At 45.7% G+C, this 26792-nt stretch overlaps 1 protein-coding gene and 1 pseudogene across 2 annotated transcripts in view; both read right to left on the reverse strand.

Moving 5' to 3' along the window:
• TMC7 (transmembrane channel like 7) overlaps positions 1-17923 on the reverse strand; it is a 43594-nt gene extending 25671 nt beyond the window's left edge. The window contains exons 1-4 of one of the 2 annotated variants that reach the window (XM_039885446.1): positions 17705-17920; positions 7306-7549; positions 6086-6234; positions 3498-3665 (exon numbers count right to left, since the gene is read on the reverse strand). In XM_039885446.1, coding sequence (XP_039741380.1) covers positions 3498-3665; positions 6086-6234; positions 7306-7549; positions 17705-17771 — 628 coding nt within the window. In that variant the 5' untranslated portion in view covers positions 17772-17920. Of the gene's footprint in view, positions 1-3497; positions 3666-6085; positions 6235-7305; positions 7550-17704 lie in introns of both variants that reach the window. The other variant, XM_039885447.1, reaches the window with a different exon arrangement.
• Positions 17924-20107: 2184 nt separating this feature from the next.
• Positions 20108-26500, reverse strand: LOC120620519 (lysine--tRNA ligase-like; annotated as a pseudogene).
• Between the last annotated feature and the right edge of the window lie 292 nt (positions 26501-26792).

The following is a 26792-nucleotide window of genomic DNA, read 5'->3' on the forward strand; positions in this document are numbered from 1 at the left end:
AGACCATCATCAGTGGAAACAGTTTTATGGTCTTTGTAACTCGTCTATCACACTTTGTGCATACATGCATTATACATATACACACTTACATATGTCATATATATGGGCATATTTGTGTATGGATGTGTTAATATATTTGTGATTTTCTATTGCAAAACAAACCCCAGTGTATCAAGTATGGTAGCATCTCTCTTTCCTTATTCATCCCAAACCTCTAGGGAATAGATGTTTTTTCTGCACGTTTTGTATGCGGGTCCACTTACAGAACATGTTTTCTGCTTATATTGGTGTTCCGTGTTTTGGGGTTCATGTTTACACATATTCTGGAATATGTGACTGATATAATTGTTATTCCATTTTGCGTAATCCAATTTTAAAAGATTTCTACGTGTGTGTAAATAAACATGCAGTTTCATTGAAAAATACATCTCTTTACATATGTATAAAAGACCAAGAAATTACTTGAATACCAACTTTAGTGACACTACCTTATCCTTGAACAACTAATTTACTTCCTCTGTTATCAGTCGGCTATCGCTGTGTAACAAATAACCTCGCAGTCTCAGCGACTTAACATACTGGCCATTTATTTTCTCATTCATGGATCTGCAGTCGGAGTTCATTTGGCTGATTCAGGCTGAGCCGGGATGGACTGCAGGGCTTCCAGTTGGGCTCAGGTCTGCTCCACGTGACTCCATTCTGGGGCCCAAACTAAAGAGGAAATGGCTCACCTGGGAGCTGCTCTCCTCATGGCTCGTCTCGTAAGGGAAGCCACACGAAGCTATTTCAACCCAATAGACAAACACAAGCCACGTGGCCACGTGCAATATCAACGGAGCAGGGAGTACTCTCCACCCACAGTGAGAGGCCCTACAAGGTCATACGAGGGAGCGACAAATTGGAAAAAATAATCCAAACTATCCCTCCTTTTCTGGGCTGGAGTTTCTCCTTCGTTAAAGTGAGAATGTTGAACTAGCTCCTTCAAGGCCAATTTCCCAGCTCTACCGTTTTACCATTCTAACATGCATGTGTTTGTTTATTCATTCAACAATCATAGCTTGGTCGCTACGCACCAGGTAGATTTTGGAGACAAAATGACGAGTAAGAAGCAGCTCCTGCCCTTGAAAAGCTCGCCATCAAGAGGTAAAAAAAGGCAAGTAGCTTTTAGGTTTCTAGGAGGTGCTCAAATGGTTGTATGGACATGATATTCCACGAAGGGAGGAGGGAGACAATCATCCCAGTTGAAGAGGAGCCAGGAAAATGGAACGAGATGTCTGCTACTCCACTCCTCACTCACAACCCTCAAGTCTAGAGGGCCATGGGCCAAATCTGGCCAGCCGCCTGTTTTGTTAATACTTAGTTATAGGAACATAGCCACGCTCGTTCATGACATTTGTCGCTGGCCACTTTTGAGCCATTGTGGCAGCGTTGAATCCTGGCAACAGAGACTGTGTGGCCTGCAAAGCCCAAAATATTTACTATCTGGCCCTTTACAGGAAAAGTTTGCCAACCCACCATGGCCAAGCTTTTTGTTTCTCTAATATGTTTTTTTCCCCAGCTCTTGACCTTTGCAGATGCTGTTTCTCTGCGTGAAGATGCTTCCCTGAGCTCAACAGCTGCCTACTCTTTGCCTTCCTGGGCTCCATTTAAATGCCCCTGCCTTCACAGAGAGCTTTGGGGACCCCTCAGCCTCCTGTCTCCAGGTGTGATGTTCCCTCTTGTAGCCTCAGTGCCTGGCTCAAGGCCTGGCACACAGTAGGTGCTCAATAAACACTTGTTGAAATGAAGGAGGGATGAAAGGTGAAGAAAAGGAAGAGGGAGACTCCGATTCTTTTCTTAAGGGATAACGTTTACCAGGTAAGTTTTTTAAAAAAAGCACGTGTGTGTGCAGGGAGAGGACATAATCAGAGAAAACAGTGATGAGAAAGAAGGGCTGTGTGGTGGCCACACTTATAGAGCCCCACTGCATTTTCTCCAGAGAGTGGTTTCCCACCGACCAAGGCCCTGCTTATGGCCGAAGAGAGAAGTGAACAGGCAGTTGGGTCTATGGGTTAAGTGTCCAGGCTCCAAACTCACATGAGAGAGGCAATGGCTTGCAGTTCCTCTAGAAAGACATAATACTAAAAAAAAAAACCACATAAAACAAAAAAAAACTGCTGCCGTTTATTGAGCACTTTCCATGTTCTAAGCACTATTATCTTATTGAATACTCATTTTTTAATTATGAGTATTGCTTAAATGATAATTCTTTGTTTTTATTTTCTATATTAAACAATATAGAATTTATAGTATTGTTTTCAATTATTTATAGTTTAAATAATAAGTATTATTTTTTATTAATGAGCCAAGTATTAATGAGCCGACTATTAATTAGTGAGGTGCTATCTGATAATGAAATAACTGTCCCACTATTTAAATTAGCATTTCCATTCTATGCATAAGGAGACGGAGGCTCAGAAAATCTAATCCACTTGCAGAGCCGGGCCTTGAAAATAAGAACCCAACGTTTTCACACAGCGGCAGGTAACATTTATCTGTAAAATGCACATATTAGAACATGAGAATGTAGCATGTGGCATACAGTAGGCACTCTGTGAGTGCCAGTGCCCTGAACTAAGTCAAGGTTTCCACATTATTCCTATTATATTTTGGGGTGTGATAGAATTGAGACAAATATGAGGAGGGGAAATGTACAGGGACACAGAAGTGATCCTAGAGGACAGTTAGTTCTTCCAGGAAAGGAGTTATGTGACAGGAGAAGCATGAGGTCTCCACGTCTAACCCCCCACCACAGACCCTGGTACTAGAGGGTCATTGAATGTCTGTGGAATGACCGAAGCTCTCCCCATTTGAATAAACAAAATGCCCAGAAGATCTGACTTACGTTGAGAATTCAGTAAGAAAACACAGGTCCAGCACTGGCCATTGACACATGCTTGGTGTTTAATAAAGGGTAGCCCTAAGCATCACCATTATTGGAGATGAAAGTCTTAAAATAAAAACATTGGAGGAGATTGTATTATGTTTGCTAAATATTCCCCTTTCTGACCCTGCAGTTCGGCTCCCAAATGCTGAACTCGGGAGTGGCCAAGTGACTTGCTTTGGCTATTGAGATGTGGCAGAAATAACGTGTGTCATCTCTAGGCAGAAGCTTTAGGAGTCAGTATCTTTGTCATGGCTCTTTTTCCTTTGAACATACTGACAGTCAATGGTCCAGATAGAGGCTGTTCCATCAGCTTGGGCTCCAGACTGAAGACAGGGAACAAAGCTACCATTAACGAGTGATGGACAGGTACTGTGAGCAAGAAAAAAAAAATCTTTGTGGTTATTAGGTGCTGAGAGTTATGAGGTCATTTGTTTCTGCAGCATAACCTAGCCCATCCTAACTAATACAGTCACCCAACACCAAGAACGTAAAGATTCCCACAGAAGGAAGCATGGTAGCCAGGTGTGCAGTGACGATACACTCTTCTGGGCAAACCAGGCCTTAGACTCACCCACGGCTTTGGATGGATTGAGCACAAAGCTGCTGTTGGTGATCTTGTATTTGGTGAGCAAGATGGGGAGCAAAACCAGCATAAAGATGATGAGAAATATCACCAAATTCAGCAACACGAGAAACCGCAAGAAGGAGAAATAGGACTGAATCCCAGTGCCAAATTTCCCTGGGGAAAAAAAATCCAAACATCACCGGCTAGGCAGATTGACCCACTACCCACCGTAGATTCAATCAGCCGCAGAGGGCTGAAGTTGGAGGAATCTTGGTGGCGGAAGGAGTTAGAAACATTTGTTTTTTTCTACTGTTGGTAGAACCTTAAAGGTTCTACTTCCTGACGGTTTAATCTTTAGCTTGTAAATCTACACTTAACTCTTGAATTAACCATTTGAGAATGCGAAGGAGGACTCAGTAATCTTTTCTCATATGAATGTCTAATTGACGCAGCACCATTTATAGAAAAGGCCATCCGTTCCCCCAATGAATCACAATAGTATTTCTGTAATTGACTATACATGTATCTTCTGCATCTGTTTCTGAATTCTCTATCCTGTTCTATGGGTCTAAGTATAAGAGCTGCTGAAGGATTTTTCTAGATATTTTTCTGCCAGATTAAGAAATTCCCATCTATTTCTTCCTTGCTAAGAATGAGAACTGAATTGTACCGATGCTTTTTCTGCATCTATTGAGATAATCATATAATTTTTCTCCTTTATTCTGTTAAGGTAATGAATTAAATTCATTGATTTTCAAATAGAAAGTGGATCTTCCACCAGATAATGATTAAATTTACAAAGAACAGACAAAGAGCACTTAAAGAGTGAGGCTGTCTGCTTGTTCTTGCGGGGGGCGGGGCGGGGGGGAAGAACTTATCTTCTATGAGTGAAGATATAAGAGACCCACAATTTGCTTCTCTCGAAACCCGGCAACCTTGCCAGAGGCAAGGAGCTAGATTATCACATCTTCATTTTCTGCCAGATGAGTACCTAGCCAGCCAAGAAATCACAGGACTGGAGTCACTGAAGAGAAAATCAAGGTCCCAGGTCCCCAAGGGGAAATGACCTTGCAATACACAAGCACTTTGTGAATGAAACTCTCCAGAAAAGCCACCACTTAACAAGAGAGGAAGCTGGGCATGGCGGCTAAAACCTCGGGCTCCAAAGCATGACGGCCTGGGTTCAAATTCTGGGTCCGCCTTGTCCTAGCCAGTGAACACAAGTATGTTAACTTCTCTGAGCTATGCAAATGATAAATACCTACGTGAAAGGCTCCTGTGAGGATTAACTGAGATAATTAATACGAGTAAAATGTTTAACACAAGGCCTGGTTCATAGGGAAGGTTCAGTAAAGGTTTGCTTTTATTATATTTTACTCCAAACATGACTTCGCTTAAATTTCAAAAGTGGGTGGCTAAAGTTCTAAGTGTCTAATGAAATCCCTTAGAAATGTTTATATTCCCCCAATTAAACAAGCACCAAAAAAAAAAAAAAAAAAAGTAGTTCATTGAATGGATCACAGTGGTATTTTTTAGGTCTCAAAATAGCAATAACGGGGGTGACGATTTCTTCTATAGATCCTACTACATTCCTTACAAACTTCATAAAATTTGTTTTAGCAGTTTTGAGGAGGTGCTTGTAAATCGTTTTGCTTTATGATAGAAACTGTACTCCAAAAAGGTATTTTTTTCTCCTTGGCTCTGCTATGTCCCCCAGATGTTGGAATGTTTTTTTCCAATGTTATATTTTGGCACAACTTCCAATTCTTGTATACTTGCTATAGAAGGAATTGGGTCCCCCTGCCCCAATTCATATGATGGAGCCCTAACCCGCAATGGGACGGTATTTGGAAATGGGCCTTTGGGAGGTGATGAAGTTTAGATGAGGGTGGGTCCCTCATGAAGGGATTCATACTCATTTAAGAAAAGGCACCAGTGAGAGCCTCTCTCTCTCTGAGAATGCACAAAAAAAAGAGGTCATGTGAGGACACAGTGAGAAGGTGGCCTGATCTTGAACCTCAGTCTCCAGAACTTTAAGAAAATGAATGTCTGTTGTGTAAGCCCCCCAGTCTATAGTACTTTGTCACAGCAGCCCAAGCTTCCTAATGCAATACTGATTCCTAATTGTCACCATTATGAAAGAGTAGAGATTCTTATTATCTTCAGGGCCCTGGGCACCTGTGACAGTCTCTGGATGTCTAATGAACCCCGTCTCAGGATCATGTTTTAGATGCACAAAATACAAATGAACATGTGGTTATCATCATATTAAAAACCAAACCTGTGACAGAATAATACATGAGCATCTTCACTAACACATTAAATAACGGGATCTAGGGGCAGATCTAATAACGGCTGTAATTTCAAAGTAGTGATGAGCAGAAACGGTTTTCTAAGATAACGGCATTTGGAAGGGGGCAGGAGACTATCTGTGATTTTCCTGGTGACAAAGACCCAGGTTCCACTAATCGTAGCTGCGGTGTTATTCGTATTTATCATGGAAGGAAATGCTAGTTCAGCTGAAGGTTGGTGAAGATGGAAGTGCCCTTTCCCCCCAGGCACTGGGGGCTTCTGCAGCGCGTGGAGCGTGGTACCTTCTATGCTGCGGATGTCTTCCCGCCACAGCTCCAGGTGCGTCGTCATCTCACGAGCCTTCTCTATGAACCTCTTCCAAGACTTGCTGCTGTACCGTTTCCACTGGTCCCACTCGGATAAATACTTCATCTGGGTCTCCTGAATGTCCCTGCATTAAAAATGCACATGCCAGTGACCACGGTAGCACGGCCGAGCCTCAGCATCAAATGAAACCCTAGTGGAGAGGATGTGGAAACCCTGCATCCCTCAGACGCTGCGGGTGGGAATGTAAAGTGGTGTGGCCACTCCTCGAAAAGTGAAATGTGGAATTATCACGTGACCCGGCAATCCCACTCCTAGGCAGCTATCCCCAAAGAGTGGAAAACGGGTCTCAAACAAAAAGTCGTTCTGGAACGTTCAACAGTCAAAGGGTGGAAACAAACTGAACGTCCATTGACAGATGAATGAATAAACAACGTGAGCTATATCCGCACGATAGAATGTCATTCAGCCATGAAGAAAGAACGAAGTGCTGGGACATGTTACAACACAGATGAGCCGCAAAAACATTACGTTCTGGACTGGCCCTGTGATCTGCTTGAACCACAGAATGCAGAAGTGTCAGTTCTAAGCCCAGGCTTCCAGAAGTCTTACAGGTTTCTGCTCCTCTCTTGGGATGCCTGCTGCTGCCACGCTAAGAAACCTGAGCTAATCCGCTGGAGGATGACATCACTCCAGACCTGTCTGCAGCCAGGTGACCCCGAAACCAGATCAGGAGAGCCACCTGTCTGACTGCAGCTCATGATAGGAACTAGAAGAACCTCCCAGCACTGACTTGCAGACTTGTGAAGCTGTGGTTTTAAGTATTTAAATTGCGGGGCGATGTATTGCACAGCATAGCTAGCTGGTACACTCATACTCCATACTCTTTCCCCTTCCACTGGCTGGATGCAGGCAACAGTGAGGCTTTGGCTAGGAGCGAGAGGGTGGCAGAGCCACAAGATAAAAAAAATCCGAATGGGTGCCTCAATGACTGCAGAGTCCCCCACTGACCTGACCAAGGACTTTTATGTGAACAGGATATAAACTTCTAATACATTGAGCGTTTACAGATTTGGGTATCTGTCACAGCAGCTTGGCTTACCCTAAGTAATAAAGTTTAGCCTACGTGATCTCTTCAGGAAATGCATTCCGTGCGTAAAACGCACCTCTGCGCAAAACCTACATCAGATGCACAAACCTTAGTCTCCGCTTCTCGGAGATGTTCAGTGCATACTTTCGAATGGACTGGCTGTTGAGGTTTTCAGCGATCCCTCCCTCCAGCTGGGAGCTGTAAGAGTCTGTTGGCTTCAGCAAAGTGCCACTTTGCTTGTCTCGGGAAACGATGTTTGTCCTCTTGCGTGCAATGGACCGGTAGCTTGGCAATTCTTGGAGGAAATTCACAGGTGGAGGAGAAAAGCAACTGGAGTCTAAGGACAGGCTCTCTGCGTAAGTAAAAGGAAAATCATCACTCACCCCGGTGAGCTCGGGAGCCAACAAACAAAACCTTAGGAGACTTGGACCTCAGAGACATAACTACATCTTGCAGAGTCAGTAGCCTGGGCTACTGACAAAAGCATCTGTATCTTAATTACCAGGATGATGCTTAGGATAAGGAAATCATTTGCAAATGGGTTCCCTTTCCACAGATGTGTCTGCAAATATGCTTTAAATTGCATGGTATCTGAGAGCTAGTGTTTGGCTGCAGTCACTAGCTAAATGTGTGACCGTAGGTACTTATCTAAACTCTGGTCTTCATTCGTCAGATGGGGCTAGTAATACTTGCCCCAACTATCTTCACATAGTGTAGGGTAAGACGACATATGATATAAAACTCTGAAGGGCATAAAGTGCTATGCAAATGCATCATGATGACCACGACGTTTATGGAGCATTTCCTATGCACCGGGCCCTGCGCGACGAGCTTCACATGCACTCACGGGATGAGGACTGGCCCTCTGATCTGCTTGGACCACCAGAATGCCGCAGAAGTGATGCGGTCCCAATTCTAAGCCTGCGGGTTTCTGCTGCTCCCTGGACCCCAGCTGTTGCCACATGAACGAGCCTGAGCTAACCTGCCGGAGGACGAGACGCTCCGGCCCAGCAGACGTGACACGTGGCAGAGCAAAACACCTCCTCCATGCTCTCCTGATTTCCTGATGCACAGAATCAGCAGAAACAATAAAATGGCTTTAGCCATCACATTTGGAGTAGTCTGTTAAGCAACGAGAGGTGACCGGGACAGAGAATGGAAAAGCAGAGGTCAGGGAGGTGGCTGGGGCCAGACCGAGTCAGACTTGGTGGGCTGTGCTATGACCCTTGGATGTGGCAGATGGGAGGCCACTGAGGGCTCTGGGCCAAGCACGTCATGATCTGACCAAATTTTAGAGGGTCACTGTAGATAGAGGCTGCGAGGCCAAGGACGGGACCCACCACAGGGGCCCACTTTTGGGCATTAAGGGTAATCATACAGTTAGCAGTACTCAGCCCCGTGCCTAGCACACAGTGGGCTCCATAAATGCACACACGGCTAACAGGACAAGCAGGGGCAGAGGGAGCGTGGGGAGGAGAGAAGTGGCCAAGGCCTGGCTCGGGGTTGGAGCGCCTCTCTGACGGGCACAGGCAGACACGACGGAACAGCAGTCCCACTGCGGATGACACACAGCCACGTGTCTGGAACCCTGCCAGGTGCCAAGTGCAAGCATGCCAGTCTCGCTCGACCTTCCACTGCCCTGCTACAGCACACCCCGAAGATATGACACATTTCCCATTAGTAACGGCAGCTCCCTGAGCAAATATGGGGGGTGAAGCGGGCAGAAGCCGGGAGGCTTGAGGGTCCAAGCCCTGGCTGGAGGCCACTCCTCCCTCTGGACAGCAACAAAGAGCTGTTATTAACCGCGAACAAAGGTCTTTGAATCTGGAATGGTACTGACCTATATTGAATATTCAGCAGTTGTGGGGTCACGGATGGAGCCTGGCCTAGCTTGTCACCCACTAGCAAGGCCACCCCAGGCAAGACGATGACTATCTCTGAGTCACATGTTTCTCATCTCTGGCACCGGAGATGTGACACCATGGACCTCACTGGTGTGATCGTGAGGGCGGAGTTACAGGCCACATAACTAATACCGGCTAGGATTTATTGAACGCTTACCCCGTATCATGCTATTCGAGGTACTCTGAATGCATCACCACTCTTAATGCTCTGAACTACTCTTTGACTAGAATTATCCCGTTTTACAGATGAAGAAACTGAGGCTCAGAGAGGTTAAGTGCCTTGCCTACTAACACAGCCAGGAAGTGTTGGAACTAGGAACCTATCACAGGGTTGTCAAATGCCCAAGCTGTGGTCTTTGCCATGAAACAATCGGTAGGCCATGGATTCAGAAGTGTTTCATAAACACCAAAATGCATACCGATTAATGACCTGATTGCGCTTACACGCTCCACAGGAAAGCTCCGTCCTATTCACACCGCATAACAGTCCGTGGTGGAAAACTATATTTTCAAAATGACCGTCACCGCAGAGGAATGGTTTTTCCTTCTCAGACATTCTAGGGAAGGGCTCCATCTTCAAATGAAAAGAAAATCGCCCCCTACCTTTGAACACTTTTACAACTAAGCTCCGGCTCCTCTTGCTTTCACGGAGGACCACACACTTTCCAAAGCCTGACAGCACATGGTTTCTCACCCCAGCAGCCAGGGCAGACAGCGAAGGCTTCGCAGCCCCGGCTTTTCATCAGGGACCCTGAGTCCCAGAGAGATGGCGGCTTGCCCAAGCTTCGATGTCAAGACAGACTCCTGGTTCCACCGCTCCTTAGAAAGGCAGGTCACGGCATCTCGCTGAGCCTCGGCTTTCTCATCCTCGGAGAATGAGAACGTCTCCTTACAGTTAGTGTCGGATGTTCTCTTGAGCTGGCTGGTCCAGCTGAAAGAGTCGTCGGCATGGCAACTTCACTCCTGTGGTCAGTGTATGGGCTGTTGGTTGACCATTTGCACAGGAGGTAGGAACATATTTCGGATATCGGGGTGCCTCCATCTAGGAATCCCTAGAATCTGTTGGCCATTGGAGCCAGATTCCAGCAAGTAGATTATTCTGGGTGGATAACTGGGTCTTTACAGGAGATTGGGGGTGGGGCAGGGGCAGGCATAAGTATTTCTTGCAGTGTCTGATATTCTTACAGGTTACGGACCAAGTCAGTCTCTCTGAAGCATAGAGCAGAGTCTTGCTCCTCGAAGGGCCTCCATCTGAAGAGTGAATGAATGAATGGGCAGAGGCAGGCACATCTGGAGAGCATCCTTAAGTCCCAACTTTCTTGGGAGCTCTTTTCGCAGGATATCAAATTCTACCAACGGGCACTAACCCTCCCGGGTTGTGGGTTCAGGCCAACTGTGATCTGAACGGTACTAAAACCCCCACCAGCCTCCATCAAGTAAGTGCTTGCCAAGAACGGAGCCCAACCGTATTTGGTGCTGGGTTCACTTCAGGGTTTTTCTTCCCACTCACAGAACCTTGGAAACTCTGGGTAAGAAGGGACCTTCTGGGTCATCCAGTCCTGGCCTCTTGCCAGCTGCTGTGGGAATTAATTTAGTTGCAATGGAGTCCCTTTCTGCATAGGACTGCGGGCCGGGGCTCGGACTCTGGAGACAATGAGGGTTTGCAGACTCACCTTGATGAGCTGCCACTCACTTCTTCAAGCAGCATATTTCCTCTAAGTGCCCATCCGTGTTATTACCCCAACCTCCTCCCTGTTTACTTGTGTGTTGTCTCTGACTCTCTCCCTCCCCCATTAGACGATAACCTCCGTGAGGGCAGCGACCCCATCTCTCTCCTTCACCAATGAATGAATGAATGATTCATGGATGAATGAATGAATCATGAATGAATGGATTTGGTGCTAGAGATACAAGCAATACTGGATCACCCACCGGACAGACCAAAGTATGCGCTTAGCACGCCAGCAAAGCAGCGGCACTAAAAAATGAGAAAAAGATTTAAGGATGATATATTTTTTTCACAATTGAAAAAAATCTTAAAGGAGGAAGAAAAAGCTGGCAAAAAAATATTGAGATGTTGACCAGATATTACATTCTTCCTATTTTGGGTACTTTACGCAAACCAGCCCAATTAGGAACAGGCTTCGCTATTATCTCAAGCAATGATCAAATGATATGTGCACACCCAATTTGATATTACTAATAAAGCATCGTTATTAGTAATTAGTAGATTTCAGAACTTTTTGGACTTCCTTCTACTCATCTCCTGTGGTTTGACACTGTTTTTATTGTGCCAGCCGGAGACAGGGCACCTGAGTCATCTGTGCTCACAGCTACCACAGTCTTACCCAGGGGCCCACAGTCCAGGGAATCCAGCTGAAGCTGCCACATCTCCACCAAGTGCTCAAGAACCTCCGAGGCCAGGGATTCATCACGGCCCTACCCCTGGAAAGGCCACCCACCCATCCACTCATTCATTCATTCATTCATTCACTCGCATACTTGAAAACTTTACTGAGCAACTGCTATGTGCCACACACTCTTCTAGAAATGGAAGACAGCCCTGAACACGACATACAAATTACCCTACCTTACTGAGACTTACATTCTGGCTAAGGAGACAGAGAGTAAATATGCAAGAACAATATATTTCAGATAGTGATAAGATGAGGCTGGGATGGGTTTGTACTAAGCTTAGAAAAAGGGAGAGAAGGAACCACATAGCTAGTTATGAAAAAAGCAAGTGCAAGGGCCCTGAGGCAGGACCATTGGAAGAACAGGAAGGCGGCCAATGTGGCTGGAGCGGAGTCAGCGGGGAGAGGAGTATCAGGGTAGAAAGTCAAGGCCACCAGGGCCTGTGGGCCATGGTGAGGCTACGGCTTTTACTTGGATAAGGTGGGAACCATGAGGGCTTTTAAGCAGAGGAATGACACGATCCAACCCAGATTTAACAGGATCTCTCTGGCTAGCATTGTGGCTATTTCTGTCCTTGAGCTGCACAGGTTGGCACGGCTACGTCCCACGCCAGGGCATCACGCGTCAGGCTGCAATGTCCTGCCATGGTGTAAATGTTCTATATCTGTACCTTCCAATACGGTAACCACTAGCCACGTGCGGCCACTGAGCAACTGAAATGCGGCCATTGACACCGAAGGAAGGAATTTCAACAGATTTTATTAAATGTACATTTCCACAGCCACATGTGGCTAGTGGCTACTGTACTGGACAATATGCAGGGGTCTCATTCACAGAAGCCCAGAGCCTAGTCTGAGAGGGGGAGGAGCCAGGGGCCTTGGGAGCCACCTCCGTCTGCCAGACTTCAGAACTGCAGGGCTGAGAGGACTTGCGTGAATCATGGCACCTGGCACCTGGCACCTGGGCAAGGCCTGGGGCTGGCTGGGTCCAAGGTTTTATGAACACATGAGCAAACAGCCTTCAGGAACCGTGACTCACCGAGTAATCAGAGCCACGCTGGGCTCAGAACCCAGGTCTCCTGGTTTTCAAGCCCATAGAACATCCAGTGGGCTGTGTGTGGAGCAGTTGCTGTAATTCTGTCTGTCTGAGGAGCTGACATCACACGGTGGTTAAGAGCACAGCCTCTGAAGCCAGCTGCCTGGATTCGAATCCCAGCGTAGGTCTAGTTTCTTTCTTTTTTTAAAAATAATTTTTATTTTGCAGTTATGGTTGACATTCGATATTCTTTTATACTACAATACAGTACACCTGGCAAGTTTCTTGACCATCCTGTGCTTCGGTTTTCCCACAGGTGACACACAGCCATCCTGAGGGTTAGATGGGTATGTGTAAAGTCTTAGAAAACAGGTCAGTGAACCTCTTCTGTAAAGGGCCAGAGCGCAAATACTATTTATCACATGGTCTCCATCACAAGTACTTTACAGCAGGAAAACAACCATAATCCATAAATAAATGGGCGCGACCATGTTCTAATAACACCTTATAAAAAAAAATAGGTGGCATCCTGGATTCGGCCTGTGGCTGTACTTTGCCGCTCCCTGGCTTACAGCAATGCTGGCACCCTGTGCTATACACGTGTAGCCACTTACTGAGGAGCCGACACTAGTTATTACCGACGAATAACCGACTCTGGCTTTTAATGGACGAAGTTCATGTACATGAAGATTTCTGTTTGAGGTGGGGACCTTTCTTGCTATGCCCCAAGCTACTCCTTAGGTGCAGTGTTCATCCTTGTTGGCCAGGATCTCTCCGAAACATATATCCAAAGAGCCTGGAGGTGACTGTCATGACGACCAGCATTTACCATGTGGTGTGATTACGCCAAACTCTTTGCACGCTTATTTCCTGTGATTCTCACAGAGACTTCATGTATTACTCTGATTTGCAATACAGAAAGTTCAGAGAAGACAAGAACTTTGCCCAGACCCAGCCAAGGTCTGAATCCTGAGCAAAGACTTCAGCAAGCCTTACTCACTCTGACAGCCCTGGAGGTCAGTGTGGGGCCGGACATGGAACAGGTGCTCATTAAACATCTGTCCAATGCATCCGTGGACACACTGGCTCTACGTTCACGTTAAGGTCCTCCTGTTTCAGAAGCTTGTCAAGTAACTTCTCAGAGCCTCCGTTTCAAAAGGGTAGAATGGGCAAGTTAACGCCCACGTCACTGAGTTCTGCGAGGAAGTCAAGACAGTTACACACTTGAGCCCCAAATCAAACCGGTGACCGGGCTGACCAGGTCCCCAGGGAACCGGCTCCTGCTTGCCTTGCCTCATCCTATCTCGTCACCTAAGCTCCAGCCGGGGGCCTCTTCAAACACCCAAGGTCATTCCCTCCTCCAGCCCTCTGCTCTTCCTGTACGCCCCTCCCCCTCCGAATGCTGTGCCCACCTGCACGCCACAGTCACCTGCACTGACTCCTTTACATCCTCAGCCTCAGCTCAGGAGTCTCCTCAGGGAGGCCTTCCCAATCACCCATCTAAGCAGGTCCCTCCCCCCCGCCCCCACTACCCCATCACTGTTTCTTTCTTTCTCAGCAGTTTTGGTTAACTCTAACTATCCTATTTTCATCTTTACCTGTACGGGGCGTGTCTCCCCTGTTTGACGAGCAGCTTTATGAAAGCATGTCCCCCGGCCTGCCTCTTTCACCACTTGACCCCACGCCCAGGATACAGTTAAGGCTCGGGGTCAGATCCCTTCCTGCTCCTCCTGGTGGGTGGAGGGGAAGCCCACCCCCCTCCTGCAGAAGGTCCGGGTGGGTCCCGCAGCAAACAATGCTCTTTTAACAAGCACCCAGACTGCAACAAAGGTTACAACACTGAAAAGTCATTTCCCCCTTTTATCCCTCTAAATTCTCCATTTCCTAAAAAAAACAAAAACAAAATAAAGCCACCCAAGGCCGTTGGGCCTAATCAGGGCGAGAGTTGCTGGACACAGCTCGGCCTCTTCCAGAAAAAATAAGTCAGCTGGGGGCGCGGGGCGGCTCTTCAGAGAACCATGGCAGCCTGACAAGGTCCTGTGCAGTCTCCAGCTGCGTCCAGACCTGCAGAAGGTCTCTCTTCCCAGGACACCTTTCAGGGTGATGAGTGACCCAGATGTATGCGCTTAGCAGATAAGGGGGAAAAAAAATAAACACTGCAGGTTGAATGGTGACTTGTCTTCAGGCTTAATACACTCTGTTGGACTAACATAGTCCAAAGAATAGTTGTTTAACTATATAAATACCTAATAGCATATCTCCAGAAAGTATGGGCGCACAGCCAATTAAAATAATACCAACAGCCACCATTCAAATGCACAGCTCCTGCCTGGGGTGCTGCTAGCTTATTGACATGCTTGTTACATCTTCTCAGGGGCCCTAGCAGATAGGGGTTGGATTATCCCTACTTTACAGATAAGAAAACTGAGGCTCAGAGAGGTAACGGGACTCGCTCGAGGTCACACAGCTGATAACTGGGATTCCCACGTGGGCCAGGCAGCTCCATAAGAACTACCGCCAGAGGTTCTCCTCATTTACCTTTGAAAAAAAAACCAAACAAAACCCAAACAATTCCAACTTCCCTCACAGGAAGAGTCCAAGGAGGCTGTTTAGCTTTATTCCTTTCCCCTTCCAGGTGTTCCCTGTTCCAAAGGCCTAGACCAAGTCCCACCCTCCATCCAAATACAGTCACATCAGAGCCCTTTGGGTCCCCTCCCAAGAGCGGGGCCCTCTGAGGCGGAGAAAGAGCCATCATACAGGTTTCAGTCCGGCCTGGCTGTCACATAATGGCAATCTGGCATCTTGGCAGAGTCACTTCGGTTCCCCAACTAAATAGTGGGGTAATGGTCATAGCCAGTCCCTAAAGCAGGCTCGGGAGTCTCTGAGTTTGGCAGGTCCTCAGAAAATTGCCAAGTCACCCAGCAATCCTACTAGGTATACACGCCTAAAAGAATTGAAAATAGATGTTCAAATGAAAACTTGTACCTGAATGTTCACAGCAGCGCTACTCACAATAGCCAAAAGGTGAAACAATCCGAATGTCTATCAGTGGGTGAATGGATACGCTGGTATATCTGTGCAATGGAGTATTATTCAGCCATGAAAAGAACTGGAGCACAGACACCTGCTACAACATGGGTGATCCTCAAAACCATTACTTATGCTAAGGGAAAAACCAGCTATAAAAGGACACATGTTGCATGATTCCATTTATATAAGGTGTCCAGAATAGGAAAACTAAGAGAGACAAAAAGTAGATTGGTGGTAGCCAAGGGCTTGGAGTTGGGGAGACGGGGTGACTGGATACTGAGCACAGGGTTTCCTTTGGGGGTGATGAAAGTGCTTTGGAATTAGATAGAGGTGACGGTTGCATATCAACACTGTGAATGTAATAAATGCTGCTGAACTGTATGCTTTCAGATGGTTGATTCTGTTATGTAAATTATACCTCAGTTAGAAAAAAAGTCACTATACGCATGCTAGTTGAAGATGAGCTGGTATAAAGTACTTAATGACCGGAATATTAAAAACATTTGGCAACAGGGAAAAGCCATGAAGAGTCATTCCACTCAGCAAACAGAGAACGCGCCAGGCACCAAGAGACTGAGGGACCCAAGGGTGGGCAAAATATCTCCCAGTGGCTACTTGACATAGTGCAAGGTCTTTGCCTCTTGGAGGAGGTGACATTGAAGCTGAGATCCGAAGCATGAGGACTTGGCCGCAGGAAGGGTGGGGTGACAGATGTGTCAGGCAGAGGGAACAGTGAGGAGGGAAGTGTGTGGAGGGATTAGCCAGTGGCAGGGGCCTGGGAGAGGAGGACCAGCAGCAGGAGAGGAGGCTGGGGAGATAGGCAGGGACAGGCTCAGAGGACAATCCTCTCTAGAGGCCCTGGTGGCCCTCCACCTTCCACGCCTATCAGAACTTCCACTTTATAGATGGGAGAACTGAGGCTCAGAAAAGGAAGTAGCTTGCTCAAGGCCACACAGTTTATGAGAGGTCAAGTCAGCATCTGAACCCTGGTGTGTTCAATTCCCAAATTCCTGCTCTTAAAGACGTTACAACTCAAGAAAAGCTAAAATAAGAGGAAGATAAATAGAAACCAACGAGAAGAATCTTTGAATGGCCATTACTGAAAGGCTGAAATTGAGCTGATGCCACCAGCTTTACGAATGAGCTAGAAAAGAATTATCATTAAATCCGGTGTGAGTTCTGATTCCTGAGCAAGTTCCCAGGGTTTGGGTCGCTTTTGGATACCTTCTTTTTTGTTTTTTCTTTTACTTCTAGATCCTGAGAACAATCCAATCGGAAGGGCCTAATGCCCAAATCTACATTCATGTTTTACTGTAAATCCTTGTAACAAAACTGTTATTCTCAAATTGCAATAGAAAAAACACTGCAGATAAAACTCACAGCAAGGTCTTGTGTTTTGTTAAGGTCAAATATAAGATACGAATGCTACAAAGAAGCCTGCTTGGGTGCTGGCAACTTTTCTATCTTCATTGCGTGGCGGTTGTACATAATTTTGTAAAAATTCACAAAGCAGGACACAACTTCTACCCAATAAAAAAGAAGAAAGAACAGAAGATTATAACGCTTGCTTGGCTACCATTTATTGTGCCTTTCTATATAGAAGGCACTGTGCTAGGCAGGTCACAGGTCTTTCTCTCAGCTAATCTTACCAACTTCCTATTCCCATTTTACCGCTGAAGAATCTGAGGTCAGAGAAGGCAAACAATAAATAAACAAGAGAGGCAGAACTCGGTCCCGAGTCCCTCTCATTGTAAACCGTGAAATGTTTGGGGGGCGGGCACCTCGTACCAGAATATGAGGCCCTGCGGGGATCTCTTAATCTTTTCATTTAACAGGTAAGTTCATTCAGAGACTAGCCCGGGATGCCTCAGCCAGCAACTAATTGGAAGGCAAAGCCTTCCACAGTCTGGGCTCCCATCCTCGTGCTGCTTTGATAGGGCGTGCGCTGTCTGAATGGGGTGCGGATGGGTGGGAGGAGGGGGAGCAGGAATAAGAGAGATCCGCTTCCCCCACTCCCTCCAGCCCGGGAGGTGGGGAGGGGGCTGGGCCCGCGCCACGCTCCCCGCACCCCGAGCCCGCCGCGCGCCCCCGCACCGCTGGGAGCACGGGTGTCGCCGCCCTACCTGGGTGGACGAAGGGCTGCCGGCTGGGCCCGCCGGACGCGAGCGCACTGGCGCTGGACTCGCTCATGGCTGCGCCCCGCGCCCCGAGAGGCCGCCGGAGCCCCGCTCCGGCTGCAGCCGCCGCCGCCGCCAGCCAGCCTCGCCTCGCCTCGCCTCGCCTGGCCTCGCCTGGCGGAGCCGGGATTCCAGGTTCCGGCGCTGACGTCACAGAGGCGGGGGCGGGGCTCCGAGACCGCTCTTCCCACGCCCGCCGCGCGCTGGACCACCCGAGGCGCCGCGATGCGAGCCGCGGATGGATGCAGATGCCCACCGAAGCCCCCATCGCGCGGCCTGATCGGGGGGACCTCTCCCCCCCCAAAAAAAGCATCGTAAAAATAACCAGGATGCGAACCAGTGTTTCTAGGAAGTTATCATTTGGGTACAAAAATGTAAAAATAATAATAATAATAATAAAAGGAATACATTTGTACGTGTTTGTAAAGGCGTAAGATCTCTCTCAAGTGGGGAGCTGGATGGGCAGGTGAGAAAGGCGAGAGAAGGGTGTTTTTCACTGCATGCCGTGTTTGTCTCTTAAATTTTACATCACATCCATGTTTCACCTCTGCCTCTAGACGTCTATCCATGTACAGTTTAAAGCATAGAATTAAAAGTAACTGCCGAATATAAATAAATGCTCGAGAAATAAATGCGACTGAATATACATTTGTATAGAAGTCATTGCCAAATTAAATAAATAAATGGGGAAGTGTAGATATATCTCCTGTGCAAAAGAATTCCAAATAATATATATGGATACTTCAAGGAGGTGGAGTATAACTCCCCCACTCTTTAAGGGTGGGCTGGACACAGTGACTTCCTTCCAAAGATGCTGGTCTGCAAATGGAGGATGAGGGACAAAGTAACTTTACCTGGATACAACCTGACAAACACGCTCAGACCATCAAGGTGAACATCAACACCAATAAGTCACGTGGCTGGTATGCACCCTCGATACATCATAACGATGACGTTATCTGTGGAGACTTTCTCCCCAAACCCCAAAACCCCAGTCTAATCATAAGAAAAACATCAGACAAAACCCCAATCGAGGGACATTCTATAGGATATCCGATCAACTCCCCAAAACTCTCAAGGTCATCAAAATAAAGGAAGTCTGAGAAACCGTCACAGCCAAGAGGAGAGTTGAAGGGGACATAACCACTGAAACGTAATATGGGAGCCAGGATGGGAATGTGGAAACAGAAAAAAAGTAACAAGTAAGCAAACCGGAATAAAGTGTGAACTTCAGATAATGACAATATGTTGATATTGGTTATATGTTGATATTGGTTCACCTACTATGAGAAACGTACCATACTGACTGATGTAAGACGACAGAATCAGAGAAACAGCCCAAGGTGTAAGAAAGCTCTTCTGTACCCTTCTCAAAATTTTTCTGTAACTCTAAAACTATTCCAACACAGAAAGTTAATTTTTTTTAATAAAAAGTCATTTCCCAGCTCAAAGGCTATTTTAATTGTAGTGAAGAGTGGGATCACTTGGTTCTAATACCAAGTTTCCAATTATTTTCTGAGTGATCTAGGCCACCTGGCTTAACTTCTCTGAGCCTGTTTTCTCACCTATAAAATGGGGACATAGAGCTAGGTCCCCAGCTGTGCAGAGGACAATCACCTGAAGTGCCTGAGCAGAGCATCTGGGGAGTGGGGGGCGAACCTGGATGCCAGCATCACACTTTACACAAAAGAAAATACAAGCAAAGATAGTAATGAAAATCAAAACTATAAAGCAGTACTAAAAAAAAAAGCAGGTTATGTATGCCAAACTATAACTGAAAATTTAAAAATACTAATTTTTAAAAAGTGGGGTTTTTTTTTTTAAGTATCAGAGAGGGAAAGGTCTTACTAAGTTTGACACGAACCCAGTAGTCCAAAGCATGATAAATTCAACTACATAAAAACTTTAAATTCTGCAACACCAGCAATGACATTCGTACAAGGATAACCCTTGTAATGTTGTTTATAATAGCGAAAGACCAGAAGCAGCCCAAATCTCCATAGAAAAGAGCCCAGTTAAATAAATTTTGACACATACCTCCAACTATTAAATAGCTCTATGTGTAGACATATAGAAAGTTCTGTCCACAGAAGGGTATAATTGAGTGGAAAAAGCAAGGTGCAGAGGAAGTATATTAGGTAAACTACCACTGGAGTAAAGAAAAAATGAGAATATGTGTATGTATAGAGAGAGAGACAGTTTATTTGGTAACGAGCTGTAGAAAAAATTCTTTTCTCTCTTCTGGTGAAATCGTGATAGTCAAATGCATGGCAACACATAAGAGCTCCCTTGCAGTCCTTGATCTTTTGCAGAAATGCAAAGATGCCTGAGTTGTGTGACTTGCAATTATTATTTTCTAGACACAAGTGCAGCTGTTGTGTTTTCCGATGTATCAGCTGCTACACTTTCCTTCTTGACTTCTGATTTCATGGCAGGAAATAGAAATACTTCTTTGATGTTTTTGGAGTCTGTGAAAAACATGGTGACTCAGTCGATGCCTATGCCCCAGCCAGCTGTGGGGGACAACCCATACTCCAGGGTGGCACAGAAGTTTTCGTCTTTGAATATGTCCTCATCATTGCCAGTGACCTTGGCCTTGCTTGGCCTGTTCTTCGAAAAGCTGCCACTGCCACATGGGGTCATTCGGCTCTGTGTAAAGAATGTATATTTCTTTCTTCACGACAAACAGCTCAAAGCAGTCAGTCAGACCCTCTCTAGAGCAGTGCCATGTGACCAAAGACCTCATTATCTGCGGGTGATCACCGATGGATGTAGGATGGATGCGTGTTGCATCCAGGAACTCCCCACGGCTTATCAAGGAGCCAGTCTGTGGTCCAGGGAGGAGGGCATTCAGCAGCTTTTGTCACACAGATATCGACAAGAATTTTTCAAGTTTCTTCAGTTTCAAAAGGGTTAGTTTCTGGAAGCTTCGCCCCCAGGGCTTTCTCGAGCTCTCCTACCACCTGATTCTAGGGAAGGGTGGGGTGAAGTCAATCTCGAGGGCTTGTCCTTCTGTGTTCCCTGGATGGTAGATGACCTTGTAACTGCCTGTAACGTGCTTCACTATCCCATCACGATCTTCTTTGTGATTTCCTTGAGATCATGATAGTCCGCGTAAGCCATGTAGAACTCCCCGGTGGTGAACTCAAGATTTGTGAAACCATACCCATTTTTTAGAGAAAAGAATCATGCTTTTCTCTAGAAGAGGGGCAGAGTAAAATCCCCCTCTTCCGTCCTTCCCCCACGGTGATCACCTGACCCAAGCATCACTGCCATTGCCAAGGCAAGGACTGACTCCTGACGGTCTCTTTGCCTTGTACAGGCCTGGCTCACCCCGCAGTTGGAACATTTATCACTGAGAAGTGAAAGTTATTCTTTTGAAACATAGGATAGGACACCTGTTCTTTATCTGTTTGTTTTCTCTTGGTCGAACTCTTAACAGAAAACACAAAGACGCTGATCCTATGATTTTTATCATTGCATAACCGGTAATAATAATCTAGTCCTAAGTGATCACAGACTAATCATGCCCATGGAGTCCTCTGATTTCACATTTGCAAAATAAATAGATTAGAGCAGTGTTTCTCAACCTGGGGTGATAGCACCCTCTGGGGAGCATTTTGGAAATGTGGGGAGACAATTTAGTAGTCACCGTGAATAGGGGATGCTACTGGCTTTTAATTCAAGTGGGAAAGCCAGGTTCCTCTCTAACAATAAGCTGATCGATCCCATACACAACAAACATCCTGTTACCCCATTACCCTCACCGTCTGAGAGCCAAGCAGACGCCAAAGCAAATGAAAAACTGTTCTAATGATCTGAGCCAAGAAACAAATTCCATTTGACAAGACAATCATTCGTGTATGATTTGCACATGTACTGAATTTTCCAAAAAATGTAGCTGCTGTGTGAAGAGAATATATATCATTTAGTCCCCAATTCTCCCAAGAGTTATTCACTGTTTCAGAAAATCAAAGCGGCTCAGGATGTTTGCATCGTAGCTACCACACTCCTAGGTCACTCTGCTTTTGTAGCTGAAGCCTTTGCAATGTTTCTTCTAGAAGCCATCTACTACTTCGTTATTATTATCTCATTATAAAATACTTTCATCTTATTCCTCCTCTATCTTAGGGTTAGGTCAGTATATTGTTTGGTTCTCCATGTTAGTTGTTCGAGAAGGTTTATACCATGTGCCGGGGACAGTATCCCTCCAGAAAGCCATTTCCTGGCCACCTCTTACAAGACTCAAACGTCCTTAGTTCACCAACCTCCTCTCCGACCACTGCCCGCTTTAATTCCCCCACCTTCCTGAGCTCCCCCACTCCTGCTCTAAGGATTGTTGACAGCCATCCTAGAGGCTGGCCGCCACCAATACCTACTTCACAGGGATGTGTGAATTACATGTGTTAATATATGGAAAGGATTCCAGACCAATGTTCTGTATACAGTTGGTGTCCATAAAAGTTAGCCTTTCTTACTATTGGCCCAAAGGGTAGTAATTTCACTCTTTTCAGCTACATATCACTGTCACAATTTTTGAGGTAATAGTCTTTCAGTCTTTAACCTAGGATGCCCCTCAGAATCAGCTGTGGAGCTTTCAGTTTAATATTTACCTTTTAAAACAATTGTTTAAATGGCTTTTGAACTTATGAAAATAATAATGCTTGTTCAACTTTACAGAAATACGTATAACGTATGCTTGTTTCCGATGACACAGACACAAGAATAAAAAGTAACATCTTTCAGGCTCCCAGCACCTGCTGGACTTCCCACAAGGGGGCGCGGGCGAGCGGGCCTGAGCGGATGGCAGCCCTTGGGCTGCGCGTAGTCAGGGCTGGCAGACGCTCAGAGGCTGGCTACCTTTGTTTGTATTCATGGCAAGCATCTCTACAGTGTGTAAACACCATCCTCTCAGGGGATGGCAGAATAAATTTGTGTCTTGGACATAATGAGGACTCTGGAGGGTGGCAACAGCTCCGCTCCAGGAGAGCCTGCCTTCTGGTTACTATGAAATTTTCACAGGCTCTCTGTTTTCAAAAGCACTCAGTGACCAAGCGCCTGGGTTTTGCCAACTTCAGAATAGCTGGAGTCATACTTTCCAGTCCTACCCTTTAGGTTAGCCGAAGAAATTTGAGCACAGTTGGGGGCCACTCAAAAAAGTACTCGAATGATCACAAAGTAGTTTACGTTAATATATATATATAGTTATTTAAACCTGCTAATCATGACATTCCAGATCTCATCTCATTCAACACTCAGAACAACACTATGAGGTAGGTACTACTAGTTTCCTTCTTTGATGATTGAGAAAATGGAGACACAGAGAGGGCTAGCCATTTTCCCAATGTCACACAGCTAAGGAGTGGTAGAGTCAAGTTTCAGCCTGGTCATCCACACTCCCCTGCCTAACCACTGCACGCTTAGCCTTTCTGTCTGAGACAAAGCCTGAAGCCAGAGGACATGGCCGAATCACAGTTCTTTTACATTGAGTGAATGGGTCCTAGGCAAATCCCCTGGTTTTAACTGGTCCCCCATCCAAAACTGCTTCTTGGAGAGAGTGTGGCTCTTTCCCAATATCCCCCTCATGGGGTTGTGTAGGTGTACACAGCGGGGGGCAAGATGCAGATGTAACTAGAGGGACGAGGAAGCAGAGCTGGCTCCCTGAGTCTGCTATGACAGAGAGGAGGGAGTGGGTTATGTAGATTTCTGAGGGACGGGGCAGGTGTAACAGCCCCAGATCAAGACTGCCGGAGCGTTCTAGAACAGAAAAGGCCCCTGTGGTGGAGCTGAGTGAGCCAGTGGGGAGCAGCGATGAATGAAGTTAAAAGGGTGATGGGACTTTGGCTATTACTCTGGGTCAGGTGGGAGCCACTGAAACCGTTTGAGCAGAGGAGGGGCGGGATCTGGCTGTGCCTTAGCAGCATTACTCAACCTGCTGGCTTAAGAATAAACTGCGGAGGGACAACGATGGATGCGGAGAGATCAGGGCACTGGTCAAGAGACGATGGTGGATACAGACGATGGTGGATCAGGGAGATGGCAGTGGATACAGTGAGAAGGGGTCAGATTCTGCACATAACTTACAGGTTGGACCATCAGGATTTGCTGACAGAGCAGATGTGAGGAGAGTAAAAATAGAAGAGACATGGATGATTTCTCCAAGGTTTCTGAATTGAGCAGCCATCTGGAAAGACGAAGCTGCCATTTCCTGAGAGGGGAGATTGTGGGAGGAATAGGGTGGAAGGGGGGACCCCTACGGATCGATTTTAGCCTTGTTGGTTTGGGATGCACCCTACTTTTATGTGGGAAGATGGATTCTGATTCTGCAAGGTTACATTTGCAAAAGGATATGCGTACAGGGATGGGAGGAATTTGTGACCGGTTTCGCATTGTATCGTAGCGTGTAAAGTGGTTAGCGTAGTGGTGTGTAATTACATTGTATTTTATTTTATTTAACAGGTGCTTGTGTCGTCCTTACGGTGTGGCAAGCACTCTATCACGTAACTCACCGGTCATGCTACCTCCTTAGAGCCTCATAAGAGCTCTGTGTTACTGCTTCCATTTTACAGATGCAGAAACTGGGGCACAGCAAGTCAGTAATTTGCCCAAGATTATGAAGCTAATAAGGACATAGCAGAGCTGGAATCTGAACCCAAGTTGTCTGGTTCAGAATCCCTGTACTTAACATTTATGTTCATTAAGAAATTAACAAAGTGAATTAATTTTGTACACATTGGCAATTGTCATCATTATCATTGACTGGATTAATGAAGCAAGAAACTTAGAATGGCACCATATAAAATCAATTCAGACTTACCATGTGCCCCGTTGCCCCAGGGTCTTTGCATGGGCGGCTCCCTCTGCAAAAAACAAACAAACAAACAAACAAAAAAACACATGGCATTACATTTACCATCTTAACCATTTTTAAGTGTACAGTTTAGTAGTGTTAAGTATATCGTACAACGGATCTCCAGAACTCTTTCCTCTTGGAAAACTGAAACTCTATACCTATTAAATACTAATTCCGCCCAGCTTCCTTCCTCCCAGCCCTTTCTACTTTCTGTTTCTATGTTTTTGACTACTTTAGATACTCCATATGAGTGGAATGACACATTACTTGCCTTTTTGTGACTGGCTAATTTTGCTTAGCATAATGCCCTTGAGGTTCGTTTATGTAGTAGCATATATCAGAATTTCTATCTTTTTAAAAGTTGCCTAATGTTCCATTGTTTGTATATACCACATGTGCCTTATCTGTTCATCTGTCGATGGACATTGGGTTGCTTCTACCTCTTGGTTATTGTAAATAATGCTGCCATGAACCTGAGTATACAAAGTATCTCTCTGAGATCCTGCTTTGAATTATTTTAGATGTGTACCCAGAAGTGAGATCGATATTTTTAATTTTTTAAGGATTTCCAAACTGTTTTCCTTCATGGCTGCACTACTTTGCATTCTCACCAATAGTATACAAAGGATTTAATTTCTCCACATTCTCACTAACATTTATTTTTTTAATAGTAATCATCCAAATGGATAGGAGGTGATACCTCATCATGGTTTTGCTTTGCATTTCTCTTGTAATTAGTGAAGTTGAGCATCTTTTTGTGTGCTTGTTGGCCATTTTTATATCTTCTTTGGAGAAATGTCTCTTCAAGTCTTTTGACTATTTTTTAAATCTGGTTATTTGTTTTTTGTTGTTGAGTTACAGGAGTTTTAAAAATATATTCTAGATATTAACAATTTATCAATATATGACTTGCAAATATTTTTCCCCATTCCTTAGGTTGCCGCTTCTAGTGTGAACTTCAAAAAGGAATATATCAGTTAAGAAGGACTCCGTGGGTTAACTGGGCACAAATTTATAGCTAGGGTCTAGGAGTCATTGCTGACAGGCGTCTCTCATACAGTCTACATTCCAGGGAAAAGCCGCAGACTGAGCTGCCAAGGAGTCAATTTTATAAGGAAGTTCCTGGTATCATCTTTTAACCAATAGGCTGAGACCTGCCCTGTCCAATCATGTGCATCTATACTGACCAATCAGAGTGACTCTACAATGACCAATCAGAACACAAGAATCGGACCAGTCAGACTGCGCAAATTTTGATTCCTCATTTGCAAAATAAATTGACCAATCGAGAACCAGAGTGGGAACTTTCTCTATAAAAAGCTTCTCCTTAGTGTGGGGCAAGCCATTTTTGATTTTTTATCAGCGGGGGTATTTCTTCGGTTTGCAAATTGTTTACCTGAATAAAGTTTCTCCTTTTACCACACACCAGGTTAGGAACTCCTGTTGACACTAGTTGTCATACATTTTATTTAACGGTCTTCTCTCACCTGACCTGTTAGCTCTATTAAACCAAGGACAGTATCTGTTTTGCTCACCACTCTGTTCTCCCCATGTCTAACTGTAGGGAGAAGTCATTGAGATGACGTGACTGACAATTGACCAAACTGCTGGACCCCAGCAATCAAGAACTCCTCAGTTCCTTCTCTGTCCTTGCAATGTAAGTTCTGCCCACACTAAGAGCAGTTTCAAGGATGCAGCTTTGAGAGAGCAACGTGTTGTTAACACCATCTAAACCGGTACGTGTGACGGAACCTAGTTAAGATCTCTGGAAAAGCAAGATTTCTGGCTGGTGGGTGTGGTGATCTATTCATCTTGTGGTCTTGTAAGTAATTTCCCTTCATTGTTAACCTGCCACTTACCCATCCAGAATCGTGTGACTCTTTCTTCATCCTCTATGTGTGTGTGCGTGGGGCGGGGGCAGGGGGGGGGAGGCGTGGACAGTTTCAGATGTCATGCGAGAAGCTCCAGAGTTTGCAAATCTAACACTAGCGCTGTGGCTGGTGCATACTAGGTCTTCCCCAAATATTTCCTGAAGGAAGTAAGGAAGGGCTGAAGAAATTCTAGATAGAACTGGGAGAAATATTTGGGAACACCTTATGGGTTCCTGCCCCAAATCAATACTATCCAATAGAAGTGTAATAGGAGATAGGATTTTAAGTTGTCTAGTAGCTATATTTTAGA

This window comes from Pteropus medius, unplaced genomic scaffold (assembly GCF_902729225.1).
Source record: "Pteropus medius unplaced genomic scaffold, Ma_sr-lr_union100, whole genome shotgun sequence".
NCBI classification, from domain to species: domain Eukaryota; kingdom Metazoa; phylum Chordata; class Mammalia; order Chiroptera; family Pteropodidae; genus Pteropus; species Pteropus medius.